This window comes from Podarcis erhardii (assembly GCF_964252035.2).
Source record: "Podarcis erhardii genome assembly, chromosome: 2".
In the NCBI taxonomy this organism is placed as follows: Eukaryota; Metazoa; Chordata; class Lepidosauria; order Squamata; family Lacertidae; genus Podarcis; species Podarcis erhardii.
In genome coordinates this window covers 97,490,676-97,510,044 of record NC_138498.1, presented here as the reverse complement: position 1 = coordinate 97,510,044, position 19,369 = coordinate 97,490,676, and the positions used below count along the sequence as shown (strand labels likewise).

Genomic DNA, 19,369 nt, shown 5'->3' with positions numbered 1-19,369 from the left:
AAAGTTTCAGAATAAGTGAAAACGGCAAGGAAGGCACACAAGTCTATGGTTTATTATATATAATAAATACACTCCTCAAACATTATTAATTATAATCTTGATTATTATACCACATTTCATGAATTAGAAGACAAAAACAAGGCCACTATCAAAATAATTAAAAGGAAATGACTTAGCTGTGACATTAGTGCTACCAATTTTCCCCTACAAAAAAGTGACTGTGAAACTTTTGATCAAGGGGACTTCAGAAGAAACAAGCACATTTTTTTCAATTATGACCTTCAAACTATGGCCCCTCTTAGATGCAGCTTTCAAATACAAGTGCAGGTATGAAAGGAAACAGAACAGCTTTCATTTCCCTTTGGCATCCTTCTAGCATAGAAAAAAAGGGAACAAATCCCTATAAGCAAGTCTAAAATAATTTCGGAAGAGATAAAAACACTTGCCCAAACATACAGCTCACCTTGATCTTGGGTATAATGACTTTTTGCATCAGGTGCGGGCAGGACTTGTCAGCAAACTAGGTGAGGCTCACCAAAGCAGCAATTTTATCAAGTGTTGCTCACTTCTGCAATCTGCCCATGTTTAAACCTATACTGTAGACTGGTGCAGCCCCTCATAGCATTAACTTCCTGAGTCTGCAAGATTGGCATAATGGTTTGTTGCCTTTCCCCATTGATGGCCAGTACTTTTTTCAGAACTGCAGCTTAAGCAGCAAGTGTCTTTAAAAAAAAAACCCACTCTGTTTTTTTAAAAAATGTGTTCATTTGTACAGACTGTTTTATGATTTACAGTATTTGTCTTGCTTTCCTCAGTAGACTCTTCTCATGGTTTTAAGGGAAATACATTGTGCATGTAACAAGAACATGCACCGCATTTTGGTCATAGGTTTTAAAAAGAGCAGGTTGTCAGCATCAACATCCAAGTAAGCAGAAGTTTGATTCAAGTCAGCAAGATCCATAGGAGTGTTTTGTTTTTTCTATAAATACATTCATTGGGACATGAGTGGCGCTGTGGGTTAAACCACAGACCCTAAGGCTTGCCGATCGGAAGGTTGGCGGTTCAAATCCCCACGATGGGGTGAGCGCCCATTGTTCAGTCCCAGCTCCTGCCAACCTAGCAGTTCGAAAGCACCTCAAAGTGCAAGTAGATAAATAGGTACCGCTCCGGCGGGAAGGTAAACGGCATTTCCGTGCGCTGCTCTGGTTCGCCAGAAGCGGCTTAGTCATGCTGGCCACATGACCCGAAAGTTGTACGCTGGCTCCCTCGGCCAATGAAGCGAGATGAGCGCCGCAACCCCAGAGTCGGCCGCGACTGGACCTAATGGTCAGGGGTCCCTTTACCCTTTACCTTTATAAATACATTGGACATGGCTACTTCAGGCATGTCCAAGACCTTGAGCACACCCAGCAGGATATTGGACTTTGTGAGCATAAGATGTGCCCCGCCACCCGCAAAACCCCACTTGTATCTCTGCATTTGTATCCATTTCAAAGGTGGTCTGCACACATGAAAAAGTGATCTACTGTTCAAGAAACATAAATCCAAAGCTTCATGCTGAGAGAGGGCAACTGATTGCATAGTTCCCTGAAGCCCAGCCTTGTCTATGCAGCACTTGCCACAAATAACCAAAATTTCAACATATTTTAACTTGATTTTGCAAAGCCTACTTTTAGGCAATTATATGCGAAAATCGTACTGCATAATATTAACGTTTTAAAAACACCATGGGCAAACAAAAACAATTTCAGTGTAATTTATCATATTTACGAAACACAGTTGTTGTCGGTTTTTTAAAAAAATAACCTTCTGATCTTCCCTCTCCACTTTTGTTTCTATCCCCCCCCCCCATTTCTTCTAACTTACACGTAAATAAGCAAATAATGAATGCAGTTTGTGCCCAGAGCGCCATAATAATGTGAATATAAACATACCACAGCGGCCGTCTTTCTCCACGCATTAAATGATAACTACATCTCAGAGGCAGGTTTGTCACAGGAGGAATATTGTTATAAACACTCCAGAAGATCTAAAGAGAATTATTACACTTCGTAAATTCACACGTAACAGCATGGCATTTCCTTGCTTTGTTTAGCTCTGTGGTACAGCACATGCTGTGTCTGAAAGAGGTGCCAGGTGCAATCGCTGGCATCTCCAGATAAGGAAGACCAGCCCCCACAAGAGAGTCATTGCCAGTCCAAGGAACTGACTTGGTATAAGAGAGCTCTCCATCTTCAGAAATAGGGAACAGGCTTTGCTCTTGTTTTTTCCACATGCTCCCCTAACCTGAAGGATAGCTGCACCAAGACGTTTTGATTTCCTATATGCCCTTCACCAGAATATGCCAGGGTGGGTTACTATAAAATACAGTCCAAAACCATTACAGTGATTTAAAAAGCAATAACCAAGTGAAACAGTTTCAAGCAAAATGCAAGGTATTGGAACTAGACCCAGTTGTGTTTCCTAAGGAAGCTGGTTTTCTTCCACCGTGGTAGAAACTGAGCCACTAGCCTACAAATGATCTTCAATAATGCAACAGTTCTGTATTCAATGCCCTCTCGGATGAGCTTGTAAGTCACCACTTAAACTTGCAGCCCGTAACTTTTGGCAAAACAACTAACACATTTTAAAGTAAATTGTAGCTATAATGTTATCTTCATAAAGAAAACAAGGAACCCCCAACATCCTAAACAACAAGGGAATTGAGTCAACAATAAGCATCTTAAACAATGATTTTAAACATGACATTTTAAGCATGCTTTTTTAATTATTATTTTTGAAAGGACAACTATCCAGTATACCTATAGCTAACTAGTTCTGCATTGAACATTCAAAGGGTTGTATCCAATGAAGCCATTGCACAAGCAGAATGAATTCTGTTTCGGCATTGAATCTTCACCTTCCCTTTCATGTGCCTCCACTCCCCCCCCCCCCCGCATCTGCTCTGTGGTTTTTTTGTTTTTCTGAGTGTACAGATTTTTGAGTGTGCATGGGGGGAGTGCATGGAGAAGAGAAATTCTGTTATGCAACTAGCTGCTACTAAGAAACTGGGTAAGGGGAATCCTGGGGTGCAAAATCTTCAAGACAACCATGTGCATATATTCCTACCTGGCCTTAACTCCCCCAAACTAAAGACTATGGGTGGTATTCAACTAAGTTCTGCTCACGGTGGACTCACTGAAATTAAAGAATGTGAATAAGTGATGTCCAGTGATTTCAACAGATCTGTTCTGTTCTGTTAGGAGACTACTCTGGGAAGAATTTCATGCAAGACAATGTACAGCTGGTTGCATCTAACCAAATCACTGTATGGGGGAGCATCTTCCACTTGCGCAACGGAACTTCTCCCCCCACAAATATATGCTCTAAGGGACCCCCCAATTCTCCAGAGCAAGTTGGGGGTGCACACTGGGGGGGGGGGGAGCTACGATCCAAGGCATGAACAGACGTTGTTCCACTCATGCAATGACCTTGTTGGACACAACCTTGAATCAGATCATTACAATCCCTGTACACTGAGAACAAGAAGTACAGCACAACTTTCAAATGCAAGAGCAGGTTGCATTTCTGCTTCCAAGGCGGCACTGGAATTTCCCACAAGATAAGGGAGAATTATTCAGTGCCTTTTTTGCTTGTGGGCTTTCTCATGTTGATGTTTGGTCTATACGGATTGGTGGCTCCATTTCTGTCTTCCTGAGTAGGCTTCAAAAGATGGGGAGCGGACACTGGCAGCAGGAATGCAGCCTGGGATTCTGCGCATCTGTACTGCAACATAGTGACAAGGCCTTTACATCACACAGCCTCCAATTCCTTTTGTTTCATGCACCAAAATTAGTATTCACAGATCCCCCGCTTCCTGAAAATGAGCACTTTCTGTGTCTGCTTGACACTGTGATGAGACCAAGTTAGACTACACAATAATTTTCTTTGTTTTACTATAGCACTGAGGAATTCTTCTGTTCTAAGCTTCAAATTTTTTCCTGTTTATCATAAACTAGCAGAAACTGATGCTGGACTCCCTACAGCTCAGCAGCTTATAGATCCATTCATGACAAAAAATATTTTTTTAAAGTAAATTAGTAAATGTGTGTTTTTGTTTTTTTTAAATAAACTATACTTTTAAATTTAACATACAAAAATGATCATTTTATTAGGGGCAAACTCAGTGATACATAATAAGTTTTCTGTTCCTGCAATAACAATGACTTTAGACCTGTAAAGGGTGTTTGCAAAAGCATTTCCCCCCTAATTTCTACTGATCGTAATACAATGCCTTATCATAAACCAAACTGACTGATTTTTCAAATGTTTTGTTAGATTAGAAGTTACATCTCAGCTCTGGAAAAAAAACCTGTTTGGTCTATCGATAATATATGGGATTTTATATTGCAACATGAAATTCTCATATGCAGCATCTTTGTTACCTGTACAGTTTGTACTGTGTAGATTTTCTTTAAATTTGATGCACATTCAGCAGCTGTTGTCCCAGGAAGTGACCTTGAAAAAAAGAGAGAGAGGAAGAAACCATATAAAGATTCGGTATACTAAGTGTACTCATCAGATTTATGAAAAGAAACACATTGATATACAGTGCTACCTCTGGTTATGAACTTAATTCGTTCTGGAGGTCCGTTCTTAACCTGAAGCCGTTCTTTTTTTTTAAAAAAAAAAAAATATTTATTAAAGTTTTGAAAGTTACAGAAAAAAAAGAAAAAGAATTAAACATAACAAAACCATACAGTACAATACAAAGACAAGAATACTACATATACATAACAAGAATAAAACAAAAACAATTTAAAAAACCCCACACCCAATACTTTCAATGTTATTAACTTTCTTTTACTTGTTTCAGCGACCTCCTCACACCTCCCGTTTTTTGTATTCCACTTCAATTAATGGTTTCAGCAAATCCTTTGCATCTTCCTCAATTTTCTGTCCTATCATTTAACTTGACAAATTCTAACATTATTTTTTCCTTTAATCCATTTACAATCTATTGTACTTAATTCTTTATAACATTTCTGCTAAAGCCATGTAACTTCATTCCAACATCTTTCTAACATTCCATAATTTTACAATATTTCTGTAGATAATCTTTAAATTTCTTCCAATCTTCTTCCACCATCTCTTCTCCCTGGTCTCGGATTCTGCCAGTCATTTCCGCCAATTCCATGTAGTCCATCAACTTCAACTGCCACTCTTCCCGGGGTAAATCTTGAGTCTTCCAATACTTTGCGATGAGTATTCTTGCTGCTGTTGTTGCTGCTGGAATTCAGGCTCGGTCAGAGGTATGTGCCTATCTCTCCAGGCACCGGCTGAATTCTTTTGACCTCCCTCCGGCGACTCCCGGCAGGAAAAACACACGAGGTCCGTTCCGGCGATTTTCCTCAGGCTGTGAGAAAAACACACCAACTGCTTCTCCTCCTTCTCCTCCTCCCTGCATATCCCCAGGGAGGGGAATCAGACTCAGACAGAAATGTATCTACATTGCTTTTATTCCTGTCTTTAGCAGTCATACAGTAAAAGATGTCTGCTCTCTTCAACAAACAGAGAAACTCCAAACTCCACCCATGTACATCCTGTACAGGTCATATGACACACACTGAGCTCATATCCTGTGCTCAATAAGGATGGACTGCCCCTTTGTTTCCATGGCAGCAGTCACACACATCCTGTCTGGCTTTGCAGCCACAGGCAGCTGTCTGAGCTGCTAGAGCCTTTGCTTGCTGCAGCATTGCTGCTTTAGAATAACAGTTGCATACATAAAAAATGTTCTATCCTTCTTTGGCACCAATTGGCCGACCATGCCCAGGAGAAAGGCCTCTGGTTTCTTCAGGAAGGTATATTTAAATACCTTTTTCATTTCATTATAAATCATCTCCCAGAATGTCTTAATCCTTGGGCATGTCCACCAAAGGTGAAAGAATGTACCTTCAGTCTCATTACATTTCCAACATTTGTTTTCGGGCAAATGATAAATTTTTGCAAGCCTGACTGGTGTCATGAACCACCTGTAAATCATTTTCATTAAATTCTCTCTTAACGCATTACATGCCATAAATTTCATACCTGTGGTCCATAACTGTTCCCAGTCAGCCATCATAATGTTATGTCCAACATCTTGTGCCCATTTAATCATAGCAGATTTCACCATTTCATCCTGAGTGTTCCATTTCAACAGCAAGTTATACATTCTTGACAAGTTCTTAGTTTTGGAATCTAACAATTCTGTTTCCAATTTTGATTTTTCCACCTAGAAGCCCAGTTTTTTGTCTGTGTTATATACCTCCATTTAACCTGAAACCATTCTTAACCTGAGGTACCACTTTAGCTAATGGTGCCTCCCGCTGCCGCCGTGCAATTTCTGCTCTCATCCTGAGGTAAAGTTCTTAAACCGAGGTACTACTTCCAGGTTAGTGAAGTCTGTAACCTAAAGTGTTTGTAACCCAAGGTGTTTGTAACCTGAGGTACCACTGTAATAATAATTATAATAACACAAAAGCATGCTTTTAAAATACATTTATATACAATGAGAACAGGTACCATAACTTACATCATGGAAGTTGACATGGTAAATGGTGAATCTGATCAATATATTTTGGTGGATTGTTTTTTTTTTTTAATCAATATATTTGTGTGATCATCCAACTCTGCTTCACAACGAAGCTGTGTCTTTGAGAATTACCAATACCAAGGGATTTGTGGGTGGAAGGAAAATGGAAGTCATTTTTTTAAAAAACCCTATTCTGTTTTGAAGTCAGGTTTGGGGAGGGTGGTTACATCTACTGTCAGAAGGTGATGATATAGTTTCTTGTTTCTCTCTCTCCCTCCCCCCTTCCTTCCAATCCTCTTTTTCAATTTGGTTAATTCATTTTGAAATAGAATGCAGTTTTTATTTAATTTTATAGAGATTTTGTCGTTGTAATTCTGCATAAGTTCTATTTGAATCCAGAAATTTCCCTCTTTTTTTCTAAACTATAATCACAAGCGTTGTTGCTGTTAAAAGAAAATAATAATAATAATAAAACAGGTTACAAACGCTTCAGATTACAAACTTCGCTAACCTGGAAGAGTTACCTCAAGTTGAGAACTTTGCCCCAGGATGAGAACGGAAATCGTGTGCTGGTGGCACAGCAGCAGCCAAGAGGCCCCACTAGGGAAAGCACGCCTCTAGTTAAGAACAGTTTCAGGTTAAGAACGGACCTCCGAAATGAATTAAGTTTATAACTAGAGGTACCACTGTATTTTGAACATATTCTGCATCTCACAAGGCTTAAAGAAGCATTATTCTCACAACACAGGGGTTTTAATAAATTATTCTATTCATTTTACATCTGTGCCACTAGATGGCCACATTCTATAAATCTAGCAAGACCTTCTCTATAGTGAGTAAAATCCAAGAATAAAAGCTCTTTTATTCTTTTATCTATTTTATTCTTTTATCATGGGACCCCGTTCTCATAATGAAACGGGCCATGCAGAGGTCTTAAATATACCTGCATACATTTCATACAAATACAGTACAATATACTTCTGGTTAAGTTATCCATATAGACAGTGCTTTTCTTCTAAAAAATGTTTGGGGGATACTCTCTTTTTCATACTCATATTGAAATACTGCCCCCCAATGAGGCCAAACTTAGACTCACAAAATGTTTAGGGGTATGTGTACCCCTGCGTACTCCCCCCCCCCCAGAAAAAAGCACTGGATACAGATACCCTCGAATACTTTTTATAAGAGACTAACTCTGGAGGAATAATGTTGCTTCTCCGTTGCGAAACTAACTTGAACAGCATCCTGTGGACTATTGCAGGCATAGGCAAACTTGGCCCTCCAGATGTTTTGGGACTACAACTGCCATCATCCCTAGCTAACAGGACCAGTGGTCAGGGATGATGGGAGGTGTAGTCCCAAAACATCTGGAGGGCCGAGTTTGCCTATGCCTGGACTACTGAGTTACCAGGATCTATCTAATCTCATGCAAGCGATATGCACCCAATATGGTTCAGTAACCAATTACAACCATAAGCTGACAAACATAGCAGCAAGATGGATAAGTCTTGCCAAGCAAAAAGATCCCATTAGCAGTATCTGTAGCAAAGGGGTAGTGTTTTCTCTGGGCTTGGATTCAGTCTTTGCTCACCTACAGAATTACTGAAACCCAAGGCGCACCTTTATAGCTACTTAACAGGAACACCTGGCTTGCTGTAAGAACTGACCCCTTTTTTTGTACCACAAAAAGCTCCAAATTGGGATAATTTATCAAGCAAGCTATCTTTTGGTCCTTCAAAAGAGACTACCAAACTCAGGATAGCAAAGAGATTATGTTATCTTTGTTGTAGAAGATGAGCCAAATGAATGTCTGATTGGAGCTACGTGTCTTCTGCTAAAAGTTTCATAAACAGATGGAAAGTGAGATAATGCTTAATGTACTGAAAAAGTATCCCTTCTTGTAATGTTTACTCTAGCCAGAGGCAATCATTACATTACAACTTTTTATTTTAAAAAAGCAACCCAAATCCATGACAATATAGGGAATGAGTGGATTTAGACTCTGTCTGAAAAGCAGGTAACAGACAACATCAAAACCAATGGCTGACTGTTGGAATGGCTAGACATGCAAAATTCACTTCTAACTGTACATCTCTCTGGATCACACCTCTTGTTTTTAGTTCCAAATACTATTTCGGTTGATTAGAGAAACACTCAGTACATTTGCAGATGGCAGAAATCTTAGCTATCTTAACTATTTTTAAAGTATGGGTAGAACAGAGATTATTCCAGTAATTTGCCTCACATAGCAATGAACCACATGTCATTTTACAACAGCTTGAGAAAACTGATTTCTCCTTTGGTATGCTGAAGAGAGATGCTGAATCATCTTATTACAAACTTAACTAGAAAATGCACATGCACTCCAGTTAGATTTTCCCCAAACTGATAGCTTCTAGTTAGCTACCTTAGACTATTAACTTCCATCTGCTGCACCTAACACAAAACAGATTCCCGAGAACCTACTAGTGATCTACTAATTATTACTATCACAGGCTTCTTTGGTGAACTTTCAAAAGTTGTATTTTAAAGGGGGGAAATACCCAAATGGGCAAGAATTGTAAAAGACATATGATTCACTGCAGATTGCCTCAGACAATACTACGAAACAGCATAGTTTCAGGATGCTTTTCAGGGATCCAGTTTAGAGGTTACTAAAGCATGTGTGACTGTGGCCGGGTCAGTCATCTCCAGGAAAGAACACAGGTGGTGTAATAGTCAAACCTGTTGAATGGCTTCTTTAAATCTTAGGTTTCATTATTGTTTCACAAGATTTGTATGTCTTTAAGGGCCAGAGAAAATAACATGACCTAGTTTTACAGCTGTGAAGCAGTATAGCAGGTGCTGTTATGTTAATTAAGCTGTTGGGTATAGTAGGTCACACTTACTGATATAATGTAATTTAGTGTAAAAGGATTTTTTGTTTTTGTTATTTGTTGTTAAACTAAGCAAAAGTTACTTTTGCGTTTCTTGAATGTGTGGTCTCTCCAGCACGCCTTCTGCAGCCCGACTCCTGGATGATCAGGTAGCAGCAGTGATTAGAAGCAGAGACAGATTGACTACAACTCTGCATCCTAAAAGTGGCTGGGCCATGCCCCAGTAGTAAAGCATACTCTTTGCATGCAGAAGGATCCCATATTTAATCCCTGGCACCTCTAGAAAAGGCTGGAGAGACCCTTGTCTGAATTCATGGAGAGCTGCCAGTCAGTGTAAACAATAGAGAGCTAGATAGGTATAAAAGGTAAAGGACCCCTGGGCGGATAAGTCCAGTCAAACTTGACTATGGGGTGCGGTGCTCATTTCACTTTCAGGCCGAAGGAGCCAGTGTTTGTCCGCAGACAGCTTTCCGGGTCATGTGGCCAGCATGACTAGACTGCTTCTGGTGCAACAGAAGCCAGAGCACACAGAAATGTCGTTTACCTTTCCGCCACAGCGGTACCTATTTATCAGCTTGCACTGGTGTGCTTTCGAACTGTTTGGTTGGCAGGAGCTGGGACAGTGCAACGGGAGCTCACTCCATCACGGGGATTTGAACCGCCAACCTTCTGATCGGCAAGCTCAGTGGTTTAGACCACACCTGCGTCCCTAGCAGTGCTAGATAAACTAATGACCTGGCTTGGTGTAAGGCAACTTCCTATGAGGAGTGCAGCCCCGTCCAACACAGGCTGCATAGTAAATCCTGGATTACCCACCCTCACTAAACAGAAACAAGCAGATGGGTGCAAAAGAGGGTCTGCTTGGCAGCCTTGGTGTATGAATTTACTTCTGTAAGTGAAGCTCTTCTTCTGTTTATAGAACTACTGCCTTAATACATACACGTATGTTGGTGTGAAACAGACCCAAGTACTGAATCCATGAAGCAAAATGATCCTCATTTTGAATCTGCAACATAGTGTAGACAAAATGTAGCTCTATATCAGATGGTGAAATATGTTTCCAAAGGCTGCCATTGTCTACATCTGGTTATGTCAATGAAAGATTTATCATTAACTTTATAGAGGATTGGCATACAGGCCAGCACTGGGCCCAGGTTGACATTCCCACCTAAATGTTAAACTATTTTCTCTAGCAAACTAAAATACGTTTTGGAAGAAGAGAGGGAGAGACTTGGCACAACAAAGTAAGTTTGGCAATATCAAAATGTCCATGAAAGAGTTCCAAGGGGACAATTTAATACTGATGTGAAAACATTCTGTAAGCACTCCAAGGGTAACCTTGGCCTGCCAGGCTGAGAATGGTATTTCAGTGCAAATTAAGTGACTGTAATCAGACAACAGTGCATGCCTGAAACAAATTTTGTTGAGCGGTTCCTACACAGTCTCTTTCAGAAGACACTCAACGCAGTTATGGTGATGACAACAAGTTGTTTTTGGCCAGTAATTTACTCCACAAGGCTTTCATTACTTTCACTTCCCTGAAATTAAGAGGGCAAATGTCAGATGGCCACTGACAGTCACCCTATTCCATAGTGAAATAAGAGCTAACCTATTCCAGTGAAACTGGAACTAACAGCAGCAGAGGATAATATACAACTGATGCCTAAACAACATGTCTATTAAGGGTGTGTCCCTTAACAGCTGCAATTTATACACTTCTGAAATAGTTAGTTGATCTCTGGTTTAAAAATATTCTTATTTTTATTGTATAGTTTTAAGTATGACTGTTGTAAACCACTCCGATATCATTTATGAATAAGCAGTATATAAATATTTGTACAAATTAAATTAAATTTCCTGTCACTGAATGAACATGGGAAACCTTTACTTAACATGTTAAACTAAACCTTTTTTGGTTAAATAACATCTGGCTACAGTGCTTTTAACTCACTCATAGTGGGCTGTAGTCAACTTTTATGCAGAGTGCACACACTGAAATTAGTGACCACAACTAACTTAGGTCAATTAATTTCAATAAATCTACTCCAAGTAAAAGATAGTTAACTACAACCCTGTCTTTTTAACCATGCATAACACATACAGCACCATAAATCCCCACACACACCCCAGAGAAATGTAAGAGAAGTATGCTAGGTGAAACAAATATTTTCTAAGTTTTTAGTCTACATCATGAATATTTGTCAGGCTCTTTAAAAACGTACACGTACTTTACATTTCATGCAAAATTATAATCATAAAATGTGCAAAAAGTGTACGGTTGTATTAAACAAATACAAAGTAAAATCTAACGTTTCACAATTAGCAGAATGTGGTGCAATAGCACGGAGAGATAAAAATCAGATTGCGAAATTCTGGTTCAAGTTACTACTAACATTTCTAGCAGTAACAAAGGTGCCGGGACTCCTGGAAACCACAACCTCTAAATCTGGTGATCCAGTATGTGCTAATCCCAGATGTGCATCAGGTTTTGCAAGCCTTATGACCTCCCTCCTCCCCCCCCCCCCTTCTGCAGAGGGGAGTGACAGAACGAACTTCAAATGACTGTGCTGCAAATGTCAGGTGTGCCTGTAGGTGGTGATGTGTACAAACGAAGCTCTCTGAGTTACCTCTTCCCTTTTCTTTCTCTCTCTTTCTGGAACAGAGGCTCTTTGATCACTATAACAATACCATACAGAACGGTACTATGTCGAGCGATGCAGATTCTCATTAGGTTTATTTCTATGATTATGGATGAAATTCAGTGTAGCACTAAGGAAGGAAGTCCACTCACACAATGAGACTTATCCCTTCTTCCCTCCACCCCACAACCCCTAAACTGTTCTGGGTCTTACTCCTTCACTGCTAGCAGCTGGTGGTCAGGGTGTGGTTTAAAAGTTTTTTTTTTTTTTAATATATTTTATTAAGGGTTTTCTTGTTTTACACTTACACTGTAAAACAAGAAAACCCTTAATAAAATATATTTAAAAAAAAAAAAAAAAGGCTAGTTAGTATAAGGCCTCCATCTCGAGCTTTCCACTCGCTGGGAATAACACAGGTCTCTAGCTCCTCGTTTTTCTGCCTTACCTGAACTATCTGCCCTTGGACTGTTGCCTGACTTTCTCCCTAGGTCACATTTGAACCTAGACTGATTCTTGATGCTTGATCCTGGTTTGTTTGGACCAGGGGTTGGCAAACTAAGTACCGGAGGCCAGATCAGGCCCAATTGCCTTCAGCATCCAGCCCACAGACTGTCCATGGATCGGCATGGGGATTCTGTTCATTCGGGCTGCACCATTTCCCTCTCCCTGCGCCATTCCATTCCCCCCCTTCCTCACACACACCGTGGCGGTGCCTCCTCCCTCCCTCCTGCTGGCTTCTCCCCACCCTGCCTAGAGGAGGAAGTGGGCTGGGCTGAGCTGGCTGAGTGCCATTTTAAACAGCCCCTCTCTGGAGCCAGCCCTTTCACACCGCTCATCTTCACTCCGCCGCCGCCACCCTGGTGCTCCTGTGGGCCAGAGAGCGGTGCGGATGAGCTCGCTCTGCCTACCCACAAGAAGCAGCAGCAGCAGCAGCCTCTGGGAAGGTAAGTGGGGCTGGGGAGGAGGACTACTTGCCCTCCCCTCCCCTCTTCTTCCAGCCCCCCTCCAGCGCCGCTTCTCCAGCCCACCACAAGGTCTGAGGGACAGTGGACCGGCCCACGGCTAATTTTTTTTTGCCAACCCCTGGTTTGGACTGTGCTGTATCTGCAACGCTGCCCTTGCTTATGAATACTTTAGTGAGAGGCTTAGAACTCCTGTAAGTGAGGCCCTAGCATCTGAGGTGATCCCTGGACTGTGAACACCTCCTGAATCTATGAGGTGGGTGATCACAAGAGTGGGGGCTTTTTCTGTGGTGGCTCCACACTAGTAACACCCCCCACCCTCAGTAGAGTGGCAGCATGTGATTACAAAGGCTTTTCAGAAGGCCTTAAATAACCATTTATTTTGTTTGGCCTACCCTAGCACTGACTGCAATCTAGAGTACGGTTAAGGAGCAGGAGTTCCGAGTCTGTTTCAATTTTGTCAGTTACTCTTAGTGTATACAATAATTTCTTATACTTAGTAATTTTATTGTTGTAAGTTGCTTTGGATGGGTTTTGTCTGGAAAAGTGGCATACAAATATTTGTCCACAGGCTTTAGCTGAGATTCCTGCATTGCAGGGGGTTGGGCTAGATGACCCTTGGTGTCCCTTCCGACTCTTAAGATTCTGTGATTCAAGCTGCCAAACACAGCAGCTTGCAAGATTCACCACTTGGCTATCAGGTGGGGTAACTTAGTTGGAAGAACAGGTTCTTCTCTTCCACACAATCTAAATGCCATGAATAGCTAACATATGACTGGGTAAATAAACTGGTAACTTTTGTAGAATAGCCCGTAAGGTTGAAGGTTGTCACTTTGGCTACCAAGCTAACAACCTTCAATCCACAGAGCTGTTGTGTCAATTGCACGCTGTGCAGTCGTAATCTGCCAAGTAGGAAGATGCCAAATGTGCTTTGACCCAATGGGGATTCATCCTACCTCCTGGACCATAGGTCACAGTAATCTAGCCAAACTACCTACCAGGTGAAGCTGGAACATGTGCAGAAGAGGGCGACCAAGATACGAATCAATGACTTCTGCTCTTTCATACAACCAAAGGCGGCATTGTGCTTGCTATTGGCACGTATTTATTTGCATGTGTTTGGTATTTATTATGAGAACCAACTTTACCCGAATCTGGTTGGCCACTGTTTAAGCAGAATAGATGGGCCTTTAAGCTGGCCTAGCTTTTATGCATGCCTCAGATGGACTGCTACCACTGCAAAATGTGACCTCGCTTTAGTCCAGTCATTAAAACATGGTAAGGGAAACACTGGCCCTCCATATATTGTTGGACTACTACTCACATAATCATCTCTGGCCAGTGGTGAAGCTGACTGGGACTGATGGAAGCTGGAATCCAACAGCATCCATAAAGCCCCAGCCTACCCACCTCTGCAAAAAGGATTTCAGAAGATTCTATTCTGCATGTGAGAAGGCCAGATTAACTTGGGGTGGAACTGAAGGCAGAAGAGGAGTCCCGTTCCAGACTTAGCCTACCAATTACGGTACTCTAATTTCCAATCATCTAAATAATAATAAACCTCAGTTAAGTGCCCAGTTGCCTTGTTCTGTCCTCAAGACTATGGCTTCTAATAATAGGTTGGGGTCGGGTAGGGTCACTGATGTAACCGCAGAAGAAAAGTCTTTTACAAATGTCTCCTTACTGAAAACAAGGCTGTGATGGAAAACGTGCAGTGGGCTGACTTCCTGCTAAAGTAGCCCACAAATTAGGAGGCACATCTTGAGTGGGGGATTCTTTCCTTGTGTGGCACATTACATAATTTGCAGTATGTACAGAAATTTCAGAGTATTCCATTTATGTGAGTCTCACTCACTATGGTGCCATTTCTGCAAGCTGGTCTTGGGTTTGTTACCTTTCAGTAATGTCTTACTGTTGGCATCCAAGTAATTAAACAACCTTGGAAGGATTTGTATCATCAAAGGCCCGATATTTTATTTTTTTCAAAAAACATGAGATACAGACAACTGAAATGAAAGGTTGTAAATATCTAGATGGCTCCCTGAGTGTAATTTTGAATGAAACCAACACATAATATGATAGCAATCATAGAAACTCAAGAGTATGAAGGGTTGTTTTTTTAATGAACAAAACAGCTTTTGCTAACGGCTTTGGGCAGTAATTGCCAGCATAGTGCCATTCAGAATGATCAACTGTCAGGGGTGGGAGCTGTAGTACAACAAACATCTGGCAGTCACTATGTTGACCAGGCATAGGCAAACTCCAGCCCTCCAGAAGTTTGGGACTACAATTCCCATCATCCCCGACCACCGGTCCTGTTAGCTAGGGATGATGGGAATTGTAGTCCCTAACATCTGGAGGGCCGGAGTTTGCCTATGCCTGATGTTGGCTATACCCCTGACTTAGGAAGTAAATTACAATCTGGACAGAGATTTGATTGTCTATTCCTGTCCTCTACTTCTGAACGCTTATCTCTCCTTCACAATTCCTGCCCTTAAGAAACTAGAACAAAACTCATTGATACCCCCACCATGGTATATAACCAAATATATATCACCTAAATAATATGTATCTAATCACTGATTTAACTTTTTGGGTACTTCATGTAACTGGTGAAAACTGGATGCTATGGATTAGTCCCGGGAGAGAGGGGGGGACATTTTTTTTAAAAAAATGCAACAATAGGAAAGCACCTAACATCATATTGGGTGCCACATCTGGTGAATCCCAACTTGGGAGAAAGGTGGGATATAAATGCATTAAATAATAAAAATGTTGGCTTATAGTGACCCTAGAGATTTCTCGTCACCTTTTGTTGCTTTGTTTGCTTACCCAAGGCCTTTTGAATGGTTTTGCTGAACTATACCTGGCCTGCAGACACACTCTGTTTTGGGCACCTTGCTTGCTTCTACAATCAATATATGGATTATACCGAAGGGGTTTGTAAGGTGAGGTAGCTTAGATCGTTCTTTATCCTTCAGCAAGATGCCCTGCCAGGTGTTAAAATACCTAATGCAAGATGGCTATAATTTAAAGGCAGCAGGAGCAATCTTGACCTACAAGCTATGAGAAAATTTAAAAAGTATAATTTCCTGATGAGTTTAAGCAGACAATGAGATGGCAGAGATGTGATTTTAGCAGCAAAAATGTGGACCCAGATGAGGAGTGCAGAATGCTACTTCCTTACCTCCTTGCATCTTCTTTCCCAAGTACTTTTGCTGAGCTCCAAAAGATCAAGTGACTTTGGTTGTGAGAGGTAAAGGGGCGGCACATCTCACCAATGTGTTCCTTTTGCTGTTAAAATCAGATGCACTTCCCACTATCTTCACGATATCAGAGTTCTATTTTTAAGTACACAAAACTACCATGGTCACATTGTAGCTTGTCCCTTAGTATTTCATTTCAGCAAACCCTTCAGTGGTTGTAAAAGGTGCTAACCAAATGCAATTGGTCATAAGAACATCTCAGGATTTATGTAGCTTGCCAGAGAAAGCTGTTTATACCTCAAGGACATGTTTCTTTCTCAAGTTACAAAAGCAGATTGGTACAGGAAAACAAGCCAACCACCTATGACAAGCTCCGAATGGACAGCGTGCGTGTGTGTCATTTGACAAGTACTGGGATATCATGGAGTTATAAAAAGCATGGCTAAAGAAGCAACCAATTGTAGTCTGATGCAGTATAAGAAAGCAAACATGTCAGTCTGATTTTGTAATGACTGGAGGAGTGGATCTGGAATGAGAGACACTGGAAACAAGTCTTATATGGCTTTGAATCTTGTGGAAAATAAACACCGGATAGAGGTTTTAAGAAAGGATTATGCTTTCTTAGCAAAACAGAGAGGGGAACCAAGGTTGTTGTTTTTTTATAATGAGTGGAGGGAAGGATGGATTCTCAGACAGATCTATTTTAAAGCAGTGAATGAAAAACAAGGTAGGAAGAGATCATGTTGCAAATTATGGACAGTTAAGAGCAGATCAAAGTTTCAACCATAGAAGGATATTTCAAGAATATGGGTTGATATAAAATAAAATAGCAAAGGGAAGAAACACTAGTTAATCCTTTGTAAAAATTGCCAATGCTCACCCAGAAGTTTCACCTGTTGATTGTCTGCCTATTGTAGGACTTTAAAGGAAAGGTGGAAAGGGGCAACCAAGCATGGATTGTAAGGTTTCTGCTGAAATAATGTTTGCCATTGATACATGTTCACTAAGTGTCTTTGTGTGTGTGAAACCTAAGAGTAAATAATCTGCCTTTAATCCAGAATAACTACCACCCACTAGTTCCCTAACTTTCATTATAATCCACTTCACCAAGACCATAGTTTCTTACAGGCATGCACAGAAAGATAATGCCAAATAGGATGGTTAATGGTTATTAAAGAGTCATCGGTTTGTACTGTGGCCTGGAATACACACCTTTAAAGGGCGAAAAAATAGTCATTTCTAAATTGTGAATATTACCTATATTACCACTATGCTTTCCCCCCAAGATGACTTCTAAAGTGACTCTGTGATGTGGCACAGAAGAACCTTGCAGCACAATCCTACTTGTTTGTTCAGTGGGAATTACTCCCAGGTAAAAGTGTATAGGATAGCAGCCCCACTGTTCTTTAATGCATGTGGATGTGCCCCCCTGTGGGGTTGGGTCTGAGGGGAAGACAACAGTAAGCAGTCTCAAAAGTAAGTAGGGAAAGACAGAAACTGTTTAGCTTGTAAAAGAGGCCTTGGGGTGGTACGGCCCCTCTCTGATATTGGGTAAAGGATTATGGCTAAGTCTTTGCCTCAATTTATGCCTTGTGGTTTTTTTTTAAATAAAGCATGTGGACTGCATTGTCCACTGATGCAAAAGAAGTAGCAGTACCCCTTTTAACTTCTTGTCACTGGTGGGGAAAACACACGACAATAGGTTTCTGATCAAGGCCTGTTTTATGGTACGTGCAATTAAAAAACCTTATTGTTAAATTTATATCTCACCCTTCCTCCCAAAGGAGGCCAGGGCAAAACAAATACTTTGTTTTGTTTTGCTTTAGCTTAGGGAATCAATACCCTAGGGGATGTATTTCCAGACAGCAGCTGGTCTGAAAACTATCCAGAGAAGGTTGGTTAAATCAATAAACAAACCACCTTAAGCGCTGGGTGCATTAAAAAGAAGTTCCGAAACTGGCAACAAAGGGAAGCGGAGCAGAAATGCCACCCAATGGGATAAAAACACAAGAGCTAGGATGCCCTAAGTTGTTCTAGTGTACCTAAGAGGCGAGCCTTTCCCAAGGCAACCCACCGAGTAATGCTGCCCCTTTCCCACCCGACCTTGTGCGTCTCAAACCTTGAGATGGGGGAAAGCTGCACTTGTTGGCTTTTCTGCCTGCAAGCTAGATGCGCGCATGCATTGTGTGTGGATACCACCGAGTCAGGAAAAGTGAGCCTCTATCACTTCCCTCTAAGAGCCCCTATCACTTCAACACGCTTAACAGGGATGATCCCCCGCTATGGAAAAAGAGGTCTCAAGAGTTCAAAACCTCGCGTTGAGAGCCCTGGAAATAGCGAGGAGGAGAAAGCGAGCCTGAGGGCGCCCAGGGCTGGTTGCCGGGGGGGGGGGAGTGTGGGAGAACCAAGGAAGGGCAGAAACAGCAGCTCTGGGTGGGTTAAGCGAAGTGAAGCAATCGGTGGGGCTTGGAGTACAGACCCCCCCCCTTTTTTCGTTGGCCTCGGCGGAGAAGGGAATTAATTCGCCGTGGGGACGGGGAAGGAGCGAGCTGAGCAGGAGAGGCGGCGGCGGCGGCGGCGAACAAAGGCCGGTCCTACGCCGCCCACCCCACCGCTGCCCCCTCGAGCGCGCCTTTTCCCACCCTACCGGCGCGAGAGAGGCGAGCTCCAGGCCCCGCGCTCTGGCCGCGAGCTCCTTCTCCTCCTCCTCCTCCTCCTGCCGCTCGCCTTCCCCATCCGGTGTGCCGGCGGCCCCGCACTCACTTGTCGAGCCAGAAGGTCCACGGCGAGTGCAGCGGGATCCCCTCGCCGGCGTCGGGCTCCAGGCCGCTCAGCTGCTGCTGCGGGTCCGGGTCGAGGTCGGCCTCGTCGTCCGCCTGGTGCTGCTGCTGCTGCTGCTGTGGCGCCGCCGCCGCTGCCGGGCTCGGGGGCTCGGGCGGGCCCGGCTGCCTCTCGGGGGGGCTGAGCGCCATTGCCCTGCGCTTCCTTCGGCCCAGGCTGAGTCAGCGCCGCCTCGCTGGGCGAAAGCCCGCCTTGTTGCGTACACAGCCGGCGGGCAGCAGGGGGCCCTGCCCGCCCGCTGCAAATCTGGCACGCCGAGCGGGCAGGCCTCGCTCGTTCTGTCGCTGGC

General features: G+C 42.4%; 1 protein-coding gene across 1 annotated transcript in view; it reads right to left on the bottom strand.

The window, feature by feature from the left end:
* EIF4E3 (eukaryotic translation initiation factor 4E family member 3) overlaps window positions 1-19,369 on the bottom strand; it is a 25,317-nt gene extending 5,948 nt beyond the window's left edge. Inside the window, exons 1-3 of the mRNA XM_081853962.1 lie at window positions 19,003-19,369; window positions 4,425-4,497; window positions 1,935-2,029 (exon numbers count right to left, since the gene is read on the bottom strand). Coding sequence (XP_081710088.1) covers window positions 1,935-2,029; window positions 4,425-4,497; window positions 19,003-19,211 — 377 coding nt within the window. The 5' untranslated portion in view covers window positions 19,212-19,369. The remainder of the gene's footprint in view (window positions 1-1,934; window positions 2,030-4,424; window positions 4,498-19,002) is intronic.